This window comes from Hibiscus syriacus, unplaced genomic scaffold, assembly GCF_006381635.1.
Source record: "Hibiscus syriacus cultivar Baekdansim isolate YM2019G1 unplaced genomic scaffold, ASM638163v2 tig00117040_pilon, whole genome shotgun sequence".
In the NCBI taxonomy this organism is placed as follows: domain Eukaryota; kingdom Viridiplantae; phylum Streptophyta; class Magnoliopsida; order Malvales; family Malvaceae; genus Hibiscus; species Hibiscus syriacus.
The window spans coordinates 167592-184143 of NW_024063535.1; the positions used below are offsets into that span (position 1 = coordinate 167592).

Sequence of the window (16552 nt, forward strand, 5' to 3'; positions counted from 1 at the left end):
TGAAATTAAAATTGAATCCACTTTATTCTGTCATTGTGGGGGCAAATTTGGGGAATAACAGTCAAGTAAATGTAGCCCTTCATCCTCGAAGGGAAGTAGAAGTAGGTCTATTACAGGTATATCTAAAAATTCCAAAGCAGGACTTTGTGGTTAAACTTTGCTTTATGCATCATTGGTACTAGCATTATATGGACCGTCAATCAGGCACTAAATATACATTGTATACTTGCCTTATCTTCACATATCTTTCGGCGTGTTATCGACATCTTGTCCTGCATTTATGTCGCTTTTCAGTCCAAATTTGGCGAAGAGACCCCATCTGATAAGGCGAAGACAAATAGCTTTCCTAGACTGCATTAATAATGCCTGATTTTTTGTGACATGAACTAGCCAAGGTGTTCAGACCATTCGAGTCTTTGATGCTACTAATCATAATGCCTTGGCTCACTAAGCCTTGACTAATATGCCTCTATGCCTATTTTCTTTGGTGGTTGGACGTTGATAAAGTTGCTCGGGTTACTTCATCTGGTGACATGTCGCAAGAACAATGACATGCACATTCTAGAAACTACAATCTTTGAACATCACACGATACTTTGAGATCTATTGTTTGTTGTTTTCTTTGCAGCTGATCTGTCAACAAAGTAGCAGGTAAAACGAATATAACGGATGCTATACCAGTCATCAAGGTTCAGCCCCCACAGCAGGCGTGTTTCTAAAACAACATAAGTTTGGTGGAAAAGAAATTGAGGTTCTTAACATACTGTTGAACCATAATTTATCGGGGGCTGGTTTTGATGGTAAGAGTACATCCCGTGAGGGGGTTTAAGAATCTTGAGATATGGTTTGTTGAAGAAAATCGAGGCAAACTGCTCTAGTGGTGAAATAAGCTTCGAGTGTCGAAATTATGTGATCATCATAGGATCTACAACAGTCTACGAAAGGTTGACTGGTTTACCGCAAAGTTGCTCCAACTCACTTTCCAAGAGTTTCGACAAATTTGCTTTAGTTCGCCGATAAACCCAAGCTCGAACATTATGATCCCAGTCAAATCTGGATGGGCCACTGCACAGAAAACATTACATCACAAATAAAAAATGATAATTCATGAAATCTGAAAAAAATGGCATCATATATACTTCAAGAAACATGATTATCACAAAGAAATTAGATCAACATGCACAGAAAACATGATTATCACAAAGAAATTAGGTCAACATGCACAGAAGCACCTTATAATGAAGTGTCGGTAGCTAAACATTGTTGTCAGCTAAAGTACAAACACAAAATCATATGAATATTACAACAATAATCCTCTACGTCTAAGCTATCCCATTAAGAAGTAAACAATTCTTATCTTTGTAAAAAAAACAATTGAATAAAGGGTTCAAAGCTATTTGAATGTACCGATGTGTTCAAGGAAAGAAGAAATGTCACCAGTAGTAAATATCTTTGTTTTTCTTCAAATTAGAGGAACTTGATTCCCTATAATTCGTAGCCACATTTTTCATTTAGAGAAACAATGGCATTTAAGAAGTTACAAACTTTTTCCCAGCCTAGTGGTGGCCTCTATAGGGCAGACGAGAAAAAGAAAATGGCAACCGAAGATGACAAATAAGATATTGAATATTACGGAATCAGAGATACTATGATACGATGCCAACATTTAACAAGCACCCTTTGAAAGCTTTAACTCTAAAGAGCAGAATGGTTTTAAGTTCAAAATAACACATATATGATATCGATTAACTGCAAGGATGTTCATGAAGAACCCTGATTTATACTGCTAAAATTGTTCTACATTTCTGTCTTGAAGAGAGTATACAGTTTTAGTTTGAAAGTTTTGAGCAAACACCTTCTGATGTAATTAACAAATGCCTCCTCATAAGGCATAAAAGTCGTGTATCGAGTTTTATCTGTACAGCTGATTCTTTACAGCTATATACCCACCAGTGATCTAGAAGATTAGGGCCCACCACTTCACAAATTTTTACTCAAACAAGAATAAACCAGCTGAAATCTATTACATGAAAAGTTTAAAACATGATAATAACATTCTTCTGGCAACTAACGCAACTTCAGTATACACATCTGAAGTCTTGGAACTTGGGATAACCAAGTTAATAGCCATGTGATAACTACACCCCAACTCTTTGATTAACCTCGTCTTCCATCACTAAACAAAAAACAACTTATGTAATTTCTGTAAGTTCCGGGATAGGCAAGAGCTAAGATAATAACATTGAACTTTAATATACTCGACCTTAGTTGAGTCATGTATGCAATTTCATAGGAAAAATAAAATAAACTAAGCTATGAAGCAATGTGCCAAAGACTAAATAAGAATTATGACCAGATCAAGGAGAGTCAAATATAAAGAAAACAGCACCTTCAGTCCCAAAGAAGACAATGCAAAGTCCAAGCTTCACAAAACCAAATAATACAGAAGAATAGGAAACAAATATACCTTATAGGAGACGATAACCAAATTTGTCGATTAGGGGTCTGTTTATTCATCACATAGGTGCCCAGAGTCCCAAGTTTTAGTGTTAAAACTTCATTCTACTAAATCCAAGCAATGGGTTAACTTCCATAAAGAAGCCAAGTGATTTCCATGGCCAACAGATTTTAACACTTACCCCATAGTCGACATCGAAACCATCAAGTTCAACAACATCACCATATTCCTGCACACACCCAAAACTAAATTAAAACAAAAACAAAAAAAAGGTTAATTTAAAAGAAAATAAGAGTTAGCAACCTCTAATTTTTCTTGAAGATCATGGATTGTTGAATTAGCTAATCTGTGAAATTCATCTTCCGACAGAACCGAACTGTTACCACAGTAATCATTAGACTAAAAAGGGTCATAATGATTTCTTAATCAAAATTTTTACTAGGAAATTCGAAAGATAGAATATTTACCGGTAATCGATGGCTGCAGGTCCCTGAGAATCCTGGGGGAGGTTTAGAGGGCCGGAGCAAAAGCTTCTAGGAGAGGCGAATGTCCAAGGAGAAACATTAGGTGTCGAAATTTTTCGAAGAAGAAAACACAGAGCAAGTGAATGACGTGAAGAGCATAGGGGTGTCGACGGCGGAGCTTTGAGAAGTTTAGAGATTCTCCCGAGAAGAGGTAGCCTGGAAGCCATGGTTGATCAGCTCTGCTAGTCGCTAGTACAAAAGAGTAAAGACTGAACGCTAGTTAGGCTTTCATTTGTGTTCTTTTTTCTTCCATTCTTTTGGGCCATCCTCGGTAGATGAAATGATCCATAATCAATTTGGTCAATTTTACCTCTTTATTTTATTAAAAAAAATATATTGAGCAAACATATTATGTATATATATTTTTAATTATTATAGTATTGTACTTTATATATTATTAATAATAAAAAAAATAAAATTACAAGATATCATATTTAATATAGGGGTAAACTACATATTTAGTCACTCAACTATTTATGCAATTCTATTTTAGTCACCTAACTATTTTTTCATCAAAATTATGCCTAACGTTACGTTTTAATTTTATTTTAGTCACATGCCATTAAAAAATTAACAGAACTACTGAAATGTTCATAAGGTAATGGCATATCATCGTTAAAAAAAATAAAAATATCACATCAGCAGTTTTGTTAATTTTCTAACGAGTTACTAAAATGAAACTAAAACGTAACATTAAGTATAATTTTGAAGAAAAAAATTAGTTAGGTGACCAAAATGAAACTATATGAATAATTTGATGACTAAATACATAGTTTACCCTTAATATAAATAATATATAGTAAACTTTTTTAAAATTATGTATAATATTTTTTAATAAAAATATGTAGTGATAAAATAAAAGAAATTAAGAGTAATGTATTTAAATAATAGTCTAAAAGAGTTTAATGAACTTTATGGGCATTCATTTTGTTTGGCCCATCTCAGACCTTAACCCATGGCCCTGAGAAAAAGTTTGCAACAAGCCCACCCTAAAGCATAAATTTGGGTCGGGTGTGGGTCAGGATCCGTAAAGAATGTACTCGACATAATTCTCCTGCAAAACTAGTACCAGAATCGTGATCAGGGCAAAAAAAGAAAGTTGGTCAGAGCATTTTGGGAATTCCGATTGATGGCGACGATGTTCAATGATCATCGTTAAACCACGATGAACAGAAACAACAGTTCGCCGATTTCTAAATAGAAGACAAAGAGAAGAGCGACTATATAGCGAACAAAAAGGGGCGCGGGGGGGGGGGGGGGGGGGGGGGGGGGGGGGGGGGGGACTATTCAGATATCAAAACGATGACATTCTGAGGAATCTTTCTTGCACACTCGGCCCACTTTAAGAGGATCTACGTGCTTTTGAAAGTTTTGGGCCCTGTTTAATTGCCATTTTGACCCCTGTAGGTAATGTTTCTTATAATTTAGTCCTAACATGTTGATTAATTAACTTATTTTATCATTTTAGGATTATTTATTATAATTATTATGACTACATTTTTTTTATTTTTACTTGTTTTTATAAAAATGAGACAACATTCAATTCCTTATGAGGTACTAGTTTTGGACGTTGTGGAAGCGCTTTAATCTTCCTCACAAATAACTCTACTGATCTTGATTTCAATCCTGGTGTTATGCGCAAATCAAGTTTGAAAGTATTCAATCGCATCTAATCCAGAATGATCTACAACGATTTCAACCACGTGATGAGTTCTTCAAAGACTGAACACATTTAGACCACCACAAAATAATTTCAACGAACTTGTATACCAATATCTTTTTATGTTGAAAGAACTAAACATATGAATATTAATTAACGTCAATTTGGGGGTCAAAATTTATTTTTTTAAAGGGGCCAACACTCAATTGTAACATTATGGGGTCAATATATATATATATATATATATATATATATATATATATTCATTGTACTAACTTAAAATTTTTTAAAACTCTTAAAGGATTGAAATACAATTTTCTCTTTTTGGAGGATAATGCTATGTCCATAAATATTAATCACATCCTTAATTACATCACATTCTTTGCATTTATTTATTAATTATTTTTAATACAGTATCATAAAGGAGGAAGCCATTACCCATAAATATTAAATACATCCTTAATTATAGTTTTTATCAACTATTTTTAATATAATATTGCAAAAGAGAGGAAGTAAGTAGGGTAGTTATGTTGTACGACAACCTAATATAAGGCTAAAGAAATACATTACCGGAAATATTAATATTTTTTTAATATTTTCAGTAGAGCGCTATCTAAAATGTTGTTTTTTTACCGAAAATATTAATTTATCTACTTAAAATGAATATTTATGATATTAATATTTTTTGATATAAAAAATAATATTTTAGATAGTACCCGATATTAATATTTTCAGTAAAAAAATAACATTTTAGATATTATTTTACCAAAATTATTTAAAAAATATTAATATTTACGGTAGCTCGTTTTATTAACATTATATTAAGTTCATTTCATTAGACATTCAAATAAGTAAGGAAGTAGTAGTTGAACTATAAATAGGATTGCTAATAAAGACATTTGTTAGATGATTGCATGCAGAATATCTTCCACTTGTTAAGTTGTAATTAATGCTTGACATGCTACATCTCTTTCCATTCTTCCTTCGGTTTTTAATGGTTTTGTTCATTTGCATTGCGCCCTATAATCAGAGACAGGGTCAAAATCATATTTAATAAAAATAAATATTTTTTTAAAAAATATTAAATTAGTATATATTTAGGTTTTAGAAGTATATAATATCATTAAAATTTAAAAATTGAATATATGTCTCTCTCCGTACCTACATAATTTTATTATTATTTATAAATTTTACCAACAATCAACTAATTTAATAAGATAAAATATTAATCTTTTAAATAAGAACGGAAATTTTAATTTTGACATCGTAAATGGAGTTAATTGAGTTAAGAGAATTATCTTCATAATAAATATTTCCTCAATTAAATCAACCAACAACAAGTGTTTCTTGGACGACGATGTCCTCTACTCTACTGTAGGTGGTGGAGTATTGAAAATTAAATCATCCAAAATTATTATCTACGTGCTTTTAACAAAGTATCCGTTACATGATTATGTTCGATTTTAAAACATAAAAATCTATCCATAAAATTTTAGATTTATTACCATAATAATGATATTAACTATTATTTTTGTCGATTAATATGGAGTAAATACAATGTGAGGGGTGACGTTGGTAAGCAGTTGTGAAGGTGAAAGGGTTTGTTAGAGCAGTTAGGAAGTTAATACTTGCATATAAGGTTGTAAACAGATTGTTGAATTACTAAAGCTTTCTTATCATTTCATATTTGTTCAACTATTACCACAGTACTTACTATCTTTACAAACAAGATACTATCTTTTGATTATTCTCATAGTTTAACATTGTCTAATAAATTTTATATGTAGTTATATCTCATTTAAAATTTTGATTATTCTCAATTTTAAATATAATATAAATTTGTATAATTAAAAAAATATATGACTAAATTATTCACCAATAATTTGTGGGGCATTTTTGTAATTTAGAAGTCCAAAGAGGGACAATTTCCTCTTTCTTTTTTAATTTTTTTTTTGTATTTATTTCAGCTGCCCAAAAGGAAAATGAACCGTTCTTTCCTTTGTTTTTTCTCTCTCTCTCATCCTTTCACTTGTGGATGTTAAAAATATATAAAATTTAATAAATAAATAGAACAAAAAAGAACAAAAATCAAGGCCATTGATTTGTGTTATAAAAATCAGTGCAAAAGCTTAGGGTTAGCATCATAGCTTAACCTTACGCCGTTCATTCAAAGGTACAAAGCTGTACGTGGTTTCACAAGTTTATAGCTAACAAATACAAAAAGTAATAAACAGGAAGCAACGTGCCTTGTTTTTTATTGTCTTCTTTCTTTCTATCTTTCTAGTTGAAGCAATCAGCCTCTCACGTTTTTAAGAAAAGAATAAGAGTTCCTTGCTTGAAATAATCTGGCTATTGAGAGGTAAGATTTTTGGGTTAATAATTCCTTTTGTGCTGTCTTTCAAGATGAATAAACTAATGGGTCTTTATTTTTTTCATGCGATTTGGGTGGTTTTCCTTCTTGGGTGTTTTCATGAATGGTTGGTTTTGAATGTTCTTTCGTGTTCCCTGTGATAACTCTGTTTTCATTGTGGCAATTAGATGTGGATCTTTGTTTGTTCTGAATCATCCGCCTTTGTTTTCTGGGTTCATGTTTGCTTGGAACGAGGGCAAGGCAAACGAATGATGGGATTAAGTTATTTTGATTTTCTTTAGATTAGTTTCCATTGGGATTTTATTTGAACCTAAAAGGTAGCTGATTGGGTTTGTGTTCATATGTTCGATATGAAATCTAATTAATTATCTGTTCATTGTTTGACCATTGGTTTTGGTCGTATTTGGTGTGCAATCCTGTTGACTGGTCTTCTCCTTCATAGCTTGATTTTATCTCTCGTTCCTTTATCTGAAGATTTTGTTCTGGATTTGTAATTGATGTGCTTGAGGATGTTCGATTGCCTTGAATGAATATACTGAATAAAAGTGGAATCTTGCTAGAATCAAAGAATACCATTTGACAAAGAAGAATTTGGAAGTTTCCTTTTGTTTTTCTCCCAATTCATTTTGACAGAGAAGCATTGTAATCTGATTGTCTATTCTGTTTTGATTGTTAAAATATATGTTGTGATTCTTCCATCTAGAGGCTAACAATCCGACATTGTCATGTTATCTTCGTTATCGTCGTTACTTGGCCTAAACTCTTCTGCTTCGATATCTACTTTGTAGGTTATATGATCCTTTCCCTCCATTTTATTGTCAGGCAGGCTGGTGTCTCTTATTCTTGTTAGGGATTCTATTTTCCTAGTTGTAAAAGATTCTTTTTCACTCTGGCCGCTGCAACGAAACTGAAATTTTCTCGCACCTCAAGGTGGGTGTGGGGGGACAAAAGAGAGCTGATTCTGCTGTGTGTTTTAAGGAGATCAAGATCATCCCATATCTGGAGACTGCGACGTGTTTCGGAGGGTCTTTCGCTTGATTATGGCTAATGTCAGTATTTGCTAAAATACCTTGAAGTTTGATTACCAGCTTGTCACTTTTTTTACAGCAGTAGAATTAGGTGTTTTCCTCCAGATTTTGAACCTTAATGATTACAGTAGTTTTAAGCTTATAGCTTCTATGTAACACAAAAGGTAGGTCTTGTGTGGATGTAGTGTTAATCTGCATCACCACGATGGTTAGATTTTCATGCTTCAATGCTCACATCGGAAGCCAGAAACCAAAGGTAAGTCCGCAAATTGCGTCTGGTTTTTGAAAACTTCGTTTTCAGTTAAACTTGGGTTGTATACTCTAGTGTTTCCTGACTCGAGTATCCACTTGGCCATCAGAAAACAGTTCAGCCATCTGTTGAAGCTTTGTATACGACTTTAGAAGATTTTTCTCAAGTTCAAGCCCCTAAGAATACGACTAAAGCTACAAACATGGAGTCATTATTGCCAGAGGTAGAAACAACTGCTGAGATTCATGACCGTGTCAAACCTGTTACAGATTCTTCTTCTATTTACCATAGTTGGAAGTCATTTGAAATAAAAGACAAAACCAATCTTGATAGTGGTCCCATGGCCATTCAGAATCTGCACAATATTAAGAAGAGTCTGTCCCTTGGAAGTGGACTTTGCCTGGAGGGAAGAGTTCCTCGACAAATTGACATGGATGACGAGACTGATCAAGGATTTTCTTCTGATTTCCATGACCATGGGTTGGTTGAAGATGGCAAAAAACATACAGTTGTGAGCCAAAATGCTCCGTGCTCAGATTCTGTTCAAGTAAGCTCTAACCATGTCAATATTGAGTCAGTTTTCTCTATAGGAGATCCTCAGCTTTCAGAAAAGGATTGCCATAATTTCTCAAATTTACCTTTGCTTTATGAGCATGCAAATGACTCTGGTTACCACACACCCAATAATGCACCTGTGATCGTAAAATCATGTTCGATGCCAAACATTGCTGCATCGACACTCATTTCTGGAGTACTTTCTCCTAAATATTTGACTCATCGTACAAGATCCTCTGAGGATGTACATGTTCTCAGTTTGAGAAGAAAAGAGATTTTAATTCATGATGTTGATACCGAAGCAATGCGAGAACAAGAAAGAGATTATGGCATGCATAAGAATCATAAAACTAACTTTGAAAGCTCTTATGAGGGATATGAATCTTATAGCTGTTCTGCATCAGCAAAAGACTGGATAGTGCCAGTTTCAGATGAAGTGAAAATCCAGCATGAACTGCGGGCTCTGAATCAGAATGAATCGACTGGCAAGGATTTTAAGATTAAGCGAATTGAGGATTGGGTAAATGATCTTCAACACGTGGAATCATCCGAAGACACATTTGAATTATCCCACCCCGAGGATCAGGTGAAAGTGGAACCGGATGTCTCAAATGGTTTGACTGCTGCAAAGGTGGATGTTAAGGCAAGTCCTGAGATGGAAGCTGCTAAAAGATACATATCTTCTTTGAGTGCATTGGCAACCACCGCTCAACTGGCAAATCATAGCTTGGTTGTTATACCATTTCTTAGTGGATTTGTCAGCTTGAAGGTGCTTAATCTATCAGGAAATGCAATAGGCAAGTATCTTCAACTGCAAATATTATTAGTACTGTATTTATTTTCTATTTTGACGTCTTTTTAAGTCTTATGATTAGGAGTATGTGGAACTGTTCTTTTGTATGAGTATGCTTTCTCAATATCTCTGTGTGTACTACAGCAAGGATCACTGCTGGTGCTCTTCCTCGAGGACTTCACATGTTGGATCTGTCAAGGAATAATATATCCACCATCGAGGGTTTACGTGAACTTACTCGACTTCGTGTGCTGAATCTAAGCTACAACCGGATATTTAGAATCGGTCATGGTATGCGAGGCAAACTGCAACTTGTTAGCTGTTCTATTTTCTTTGCTATACTCTTTAGCTTCCAATATTTTTGTTCTTGTAAATCTACTTTGACGCATAATTCATTGTAGGTTTGGCTTCTTGTTCCTCTCTTAAGGAGTTGTACTTGGCTGGAAACAAGATAAGCGAGGTTGAGGGTCTTCATCGTCTCTTAAAATTGACGGTTTTGGATCTGCGTTTCAACAAAATCTCTACTGCCAAATGTCTCGGCCAACTCGCAGCAAACTATAAGTCCTTGCAAGCCATCAGCTTGGAAGGTAACCCGGCACAGAAGAATGTAGGAGATGAATATCTGAAGAAGCATTTGCAGGGCCTTCTTCCGAATTTGATTTACTTTAATCGGAAGGCTATTAAAGTGAAGGATGCTGCAGAACGATCAGTAAGGCTAGGCATCAGTAGTCATCAATTTGATCGCGGCCATAGATCAGAACACAGAGTTACAAGGAAGAATAACCATGGCACTGCCCGTGCATCCTCTTCATCTCACAGAAGTCAAGCCACGGCTTCCCCAATGCAGTCCGGAGGCAGGCACGGGCGCCACCCTCTTCCTAGCGGGAAGAAGGCTACTACCAATCATCGGAATCATTACGTAGATCTTGATAGCAAACTTCTGAGCTTTAAATTGGAGGCTTCCATGCGAAGGGCCCAAAGCGAGGGAAGTCTGGGGCAACTGTGAAATCAGTTGCTTAGCTTCTGGGGCAACTGTGAAATCAGTTGCTTAGCTATGCTGTGTGGTTTTAGACTATTTGATATTCGAGTTTTGTTCGCAATAAATTGTCACTCAAGATATCTGCTGTGACCAGGCATTTTTAGAATGGATTTGCCACAATGGGATGGAAGTTCTTACAGTTCTTCCTTTATTTTCTTATATCATGTATGTGTGAAAAACAGATAATGTTCTGTATCGCCCTTTCCTGTTCTTGTTAAATTCATAAGTTCCTGCTTTCTCTCATTAGTTACTGAAATAGAAGCAAAACTATCAAAATCTGTTGTCAAATATCAGCCAGGTTTGCATCTGCAGAAGTTCAGGTATCTACTGCAGAGGCTGCAGACCCCTGATGCCCTATCCAACGATATGGTCACTTGGTCCATAATTATGCTACATTACTAAGAATGCAAAACTATGTGGATTCACCTACGATATCATTAACATGCTTTGGAAAGGTGAAAGGCTTATTACTAAGAAACGAAGAGAGAAACGAGTGCAGCAAACCATATACATAGGCATTGAACAGTTAATTATCGAAACAAAGCAATTAACAGGAAGTACAGAGAAAAAACCTAGAGTTCTACTACTATCCATCTGTACAAAGCATAAAGATCATCACCACACAACATTTCCACACTTCTTTTGCCACCACAAAGTCATCAAATTTCAGATTGCTTTTCATCCTTTGCTGCAATATTAATCCAGGGACCATATCAGTAATCAATCATCCACATCAGTAATTCAAAAATAAAAGCCAGCACTTAGGCTTTGCTTGGTATGAAAGACGGAAATGAGAAAGGATAAAAAATTTATTAATCAAATGCTTTTGTAACCACTTTCTTACTTCGTAGCTTAACCATTTGATTAAAAAGTTTTCCATCCTCGCTCATTTCCCTCATTTTCATCTTCTATGCCAAGCAGAGGAGGTCACTCGGGGGAAAGCCAAACTATAAGTTTGAAAACTGCAAATAATGCATCAAATCCTACATGATTAATACAGGTTTTTTACACTAGTTACGACGAGTTCAGTCTCTGCTGCCACGAAGAAGAAATTTGAAGGGGTGAAGGGAAAGAGTGAAAGGGTCCTGAAAAGATTACAGCTTGGAGCCATATTATTAAGTTACCTGAATAAGAAGGCTTTCGTTGTTGCTTCCGAGTCATAACAAGCATCTGCTATCAAGAAATATGAACCAATGAGACAGAATTTTAATAGTAAAATACATAATTGTTTAACTTAAAGAATAAAAAGTTCTTATAAATACTGATCTCTTGCATGTTTCTACAGCTCTAGGAACAATTGTAACACCAAAAACATCATGCAAGGTCTAAACCCTAAAGTATTATGTGTTCACTTCATACACTGAATTTAGCACAGCCCTCAGCAACTAAGGAAAACCTCGTTTCAGGCTGCAACTTCTTGGTTCTTGCTTCTCATTAGTCATAATTATATTCTGTCCTGATTTTAGCTTACTGTTTTTTGAACTTTTAATCAGCATTTCATCATGATCATAGAGCCAAAGACTAAATTACATAGTGAACCGGTTGATTACCATTTAACAAAATCAAAATCAATCACAAATTCGGAAACCCAGACCTGTATGCCCCTCCTCTGCATCATGGTACACTGGTTCCTCTTCAGGCACAGGCTGCAGCTTCACATCTTCTCCAACAATGCTCTTCTTCGTCACCCCGTTATCTTCCTCCTCTGGGTACCGGACCACCACCACCGGACAAATGCAGTGTTGGATTCAATAATCGCTAACGCTTCCTAGCCTTCTGCTCCCCATGATCACCGCACTCAACCCTAACCTCTCCACTTCCAAACACAACCTCTCTTTCATGTCATGGTCTTTTACTATGTGGATTTTAAATGGAACCTGAGCATCCACCAACGGCTGCGCCAGCGTATTCGCCTTCGTCGCGGTGAAGATGTCAAAATCGTTCTCGAGCTTCTGCTGCGACTCCTCGTCCGGGTGCTCGTCGCTGATTGCGGTGGCGCTTTCGTGATTATTAGTGGAGTTAGGGTTGATTTGGAGTTTGATGGAGCCCCAGTCGGCTCCGTAAAGGACGGATGTCGGGCGGACGTGGAGGAGGACGACGGAGTCTCTCGGACGAAGGTAATTCTGAACTGCCCATCGAACGGCGTAAGCACTCTCGTCGCTTAAATCGATGGCGATGGCGACGCGGGCTGGGCACCGGAGACGGGGGTGGTCAAAGGGACACGTGGAGAAGTGGGTTGGATTCGCAGCGGAGCCAGGGAGGGAACATGGAGGTCCGGCTCCGATTGCTGGAGGTGTTGCGGATCCATCTGAAGATAAGATTTGGTGGGAAACTGAAGAATCAGTTGACCTCTTTGGGCTTTGGCAAAGTGAAAATCAGAGAGATATCGGCGAACTCTCAGAAATGCTGACACCTATTTCCCCTCTTATGTAAACTATGTTCCTACGCCAACCTTTTTCGCTTGAATGCTTCCTGGTGGCAAGCTTAGCTTTAATAAACGAACCAATCAAAGTCAGCTTCTTACATCATGGAAAAATTCAGAAGATCCTGCTCCGGGTGTCTTCTCTATCGAGCTAGATCCCGCTGGAACCAATTCATTTATTGTTCGGTGGAATGGGATCAGGCTGTTTTGGTCGAGTGGACCTAGGCATGAATAGTCGAGGATTTTCAGTTTTCATTCAGATGAAAACGAAAATTATTCTAGTTATTACCTCAATGCTTCGGAGACCCTATCTCGTTTCATTATGGATTATTCGGGGCAGATTAAGCAATTGTCATGGTCGGAACGTAGTCGGCAGTGGAATGACAACAATGCCAGGTTTATGCTCTTTGTGGGGCTTTTAGCGCCTGCAATGACAATAACTATGTGGCTTGTCATTGTCTGCCGGGCTTTCAGCCAGCCTCTGAACACAACTGGAACAATCAGGATTATTCTGAAGGGTGTGTAAGGAAGACCAAACTGCAGTGCGACAATGCTAGTGTTGTTGGTATCGGAAGAGGGGACCGATTTCTTGAAAGCCGCTGCTCAACTTTCCCTGAACAAAATAAAATGGTTTTCAGCGGTGTGGGATGCGAATCGACCTGCCTAGAATTTTGTTCTCGTACAGCTTACGCTTTTGAGAACAATCAATGCTCGATTTGGATTGGAGATCTCTTGAATCTGCAACTACTTGGACAAGATGATAACACCCCAGGTAAAACTGTATATCAAGTTGGCGGCTTCTGAATTTGCTAGTGAAATTAGTCCCACAAATAAGAAGTCAGTGATTGTTGTTGTTGCAATTGCGTTTTCTGCAGGACGACTCCTTTTAGGCCTTATGATGTTCATAATCTTGAAAGCGAGGAGGAGAACAAGTATCAGTACAGAATCAGCATCAGGTTCACTCGTCATTTTTGGATATGGAGATTTAGAGAAGGCAACCAAAAACTTCTCCGAAAAACTGGGAAAAGGAGGCTTCGGTACTGCTTTCAAGGGAACTTTGCCAGATGGAAGTATTATAGCTGTGAAGAAGCTTGAGAGCATCAATCAGGGAGAGAAACAATTTTGTGCAGAAATTCGGTACAATCAGAAAGATCAACCATGTAAATCTAGTTCGTCTTCGTGGCTTCTGCTATGAGGGTTCAAAAAAGTTGTTGGTATACGATTTCGTTCCAAAAGGATCTTTGGACAGACATCTTTTCCATGCAAAAGATTCAGAATCTCTAGATTGGAAAACAAGATATCAAAATTGCACTTGGTGCAGCAAGAGGCTTGGCTTATCTCCATGAGAATTGTGTAGACAATATCATTCACTGCGACATCAAGCCAGAAAACATTCTTTTAGATGTCGACAGTTGTTCGAAATTGGCAGATTTTGGCCTAGCAAAGCTTGTAGGACGAGAGTTTATAGCCGGGTCCTAACCACCATGAGAGGGACAGTGGGTTTTCTTGCACCAGAGTGGATTTTAGGAGTGGCTATAACAACCAAAGCTGATGTTTACAGCTTTGGAATGATGCTTTTGGAGCTTGTTTCGGGAAGGAGAAACTTCGAACACACTAGTGATGAAGAAAGTACACCCTTTCCGGTTTGGGCTGCTCAGCAAGTGAGTGAAGGCAATGATCTCCTCAAACTCTTAGACAACAGGCTGAATGGAAATGCCGATTTAGAAGAGCTGTGTAGAACTTGTAAAGTAGCTTGTTGATGTATCCAAGATCATGAAATACAAAGACCATCAGATCCTAGAAGGAATTTTGGATGTAAACCTGCCTCCAATTCCTCGATTTCTGCAATATATCAGTAATGAAGAGAAGAACATATTCATCTTCACCGACGCAACCATAAGCGTCAGTTGAGAGGCACATGCCATGCTTTAGCTTTTGCTGCTCCAAGTAGCAGCTTTTGCCTTTGTTTTAGCTTTTGTTGTTCACCTTTGATGCCCAAACTATTCTTACAAGTTTCAGTTTCTTGATGGTAAGACTCATAGGTAGCAGAAATATGAATTCGCTGGTTGTTTCCTTCCTGTTGACATGTCTCTATTTTCTTTCTTTTTTTATGATTTGAATATTTTTTTAATTCCTTCTCATGACTGCCACTGATGCTTTCCGAGTCTAAATTTTATTCCAATTCTCGACAATCATAATTTGTAAGTCTTCTGCTGAATTTTATTATGAATTTGAATTTCCATTCTACAGAGTCTAAATTCATTTTCTTATAAGACTAACTTTTCTAGAGAGAGATATAGTTCGACATAGACTTCCTAGTAAGATGAGACAAAACATACGTAAATTATACACTAAAATTATTATGAATTAAAATTTATTTTATTTAAGCTAATATCAATTTCTTCTAAAATAAAATAAATGTATTATATCTAAAGATCAACAACAACAAACTGTTACAAAGGACTAGAACATCTCACAGAAAATGATACTCAACTAAATATACCTCAATTTATACAAAATTTCTCACTAATAAAACTACTAAAAACCCTCTTATTTTTTTTCAAATGCAGTAAATACAAGCATTGCCAGAATTAGAATTATTATTTATAATTGTCAATTAATAATTTTCAATAATCAGGGAATAGTATTTTGCAAATTGTGAGATGGGAAGAATACGCGGTCCAATCACGTTCAAGGTTGATCCTTTAAGAAAAAAACCAATCTCTTTGACATTTCTCCTATTTTATTTATTAGGGTAAACTACACAGGAGACCACTAAACTATGGTCAAAAATCAATTTGATCATCGAAGTTTCAATTGAATCAATCAGACCACCTAACTATTTAAATATTTCAATCAAGCCACTGGCCGGTAATTTTTAACGGAGGTGATGACGTGGCCGTTAAAATATTTTGGTATAATTCACAATTGATTCTTATAACCTATATATTCTTTCAATTTGATCCTAATTTTAATAAATTAAAATAAATTTAACCATCGAATTAGGAGGTGTCATGTGTCACCCTCTGGTTGAAAGAAAATAAATATTCACAAAAGGTGGGTGAGAGGAATTGAACCCAAGCCGCTTGGCAAGAATATTAGAAATCAAATCATTGAGTTACGGTAACCATTTGTTATATTTTGGACAACAAATAATATATATTGTACCTTAATATATAAATGATTTACTTAAAATTAAAGAATATTTTGTATATCTTAAATTTTAAAATTATCTTTTATTTTTTTTAACTTATTAAATATATTTTATTTTTTCTTAACATATTAAATATATTTATTTTTATTTTAATGTAAAAATATATATTGTATCTTTATCATCACTTAAAAATATATATTTTAAAATATTTTAACTTAAAACATGTTTAAATATATATATTTTTATATTAAATTAATATATATATTTTATATTATATTAAATTAATATATATTTAAAT

General features: G+C 35.7%; 2 protein-coding genes, 1 long non-coding RNA gene and 2 pseudogenes across 4 annotated transcripts; 2 read left to right on the top strand and 3 right to left on the bottom strand.

Annotated features, from left to right (window-relative positions):
* Nucleotides 1-889: 889 nt before the first annotated feature.
* LOC120197008 (frataxin, mitochondrial-like) lies at nt 890-3178 on the bottom strand. The gene is made up of 5 exons (XM_039198660.1): nt 2926-3178; nt 2762-2834; nt 2640-2687; nt 2468-2562; nt 890-1065 (listed from the first exon to the last, which is right to left on the bottom strand). The coding sequence occupies exons 1-5, from the start codon at nt 3147-3149 to the stop codon at nt 936-938; spliced, it is 570 nt and encodes a 189-aa protein (XP_039054591.1). The 5' UTR covers nt 3150-3178; the 3' UTR covers nt 890-935.
* Nucleotides 3179-6866: 3688 nt separating this feature from the next.
* Nucleotides 6867-10891, top strand: LOC120197003. Of its 2 annotated transcripts, none has more exons than XM_039198658.1 (7): nt 6867-7001; nt 7836-8062; nt 8206-8297; nt 8401-9643; nt 9784-9930; nt 10041-10651; nt 10688-10891. In XM_039198658.1, exons 3-6 carry the CDS (start codon nt 8247-8249, stop codon nt 10643-10645), a joined length of 2046 nt encoding a protein of 681 aa, XP_039054589.1. In that variant the 5' UTR covers nt 6867-7001; nt 7836-8062; nt 8206-8246; the 3' UTR covers nt 10646-10651; nt 10688-10891. The 2 variants fall into 2 exon arrangements, with proteins under 2 accessions (XP_039054589.1, XP_039054588.1); XM_039198657.1 differs by having other exon boundaries at nt 8210-8297.
* Nucleotides 10892-11119: 228 nt separating this feature from the next.
* Nucleotides 11120-15894, bottom strand: LOC120197009. Its single transcript, XR_005523237.1, has 3 exons — nt 15882-15894; nt 11803-12029; nt 11120-11366 (listed from the first exon to the last, which is right to left on the bottom strand). It is a non-coding gene; the product is annotated as an uncharacterized LOC120197009 (long non-coding RNA).
* Nucleotides 12223-13101, bottom strand: LOC120197006 (annotated as a pseudogene).
* Nucleotides 12824-15049, top strand: LOC120197005 (annotated as a pseudogene).
* Nucleotides 15895-16552: the final 658 nt, after the last annotated feature.

Excerpts from the sequence above, each read along its gene's own strand:
- LOC120197008 (XM_039198660.1), bottom strand. The coding sequence starts at position 3,149 with ATGGCTTCCAGGCTACCTCTTCTCGGGAGAATCTCTAAACTTCTCAAA. Across the intron at positions 2,835-2,925 it reads CCTGCAGCCATCGATTACCG|TTCGGTTCTGTCGGAAGATG; the intron begins GTAAATATTCTA and ends CTGTGGTAACAG. Across the intron at positions 2,688-2,761 it reads ATCTTCAAGAAAAATTAGAG|GAATATGGTGATGTTGTTGA; the intron begins GTTGCTAACTCT and ends GGGTGTGTGCAG.
- LOC120197003 (XM_039198657.1), top strand. Across the intron at positions 9,644-9,783 it reads TCTATCAGGAAATGCAATAG|CAAGGATCACTGCTGGTGCT; the intron begins GCAAGTATCTTC and ends TGTGTACTACAG. Across the intron at positions 9,931-10,040 it reads GATATTTAGAATCGGTCATG|GTTTGGCTTCTTGTTCCTCT; the intron begins GTATGCGAGGCA and ends AATTCATTGTAG.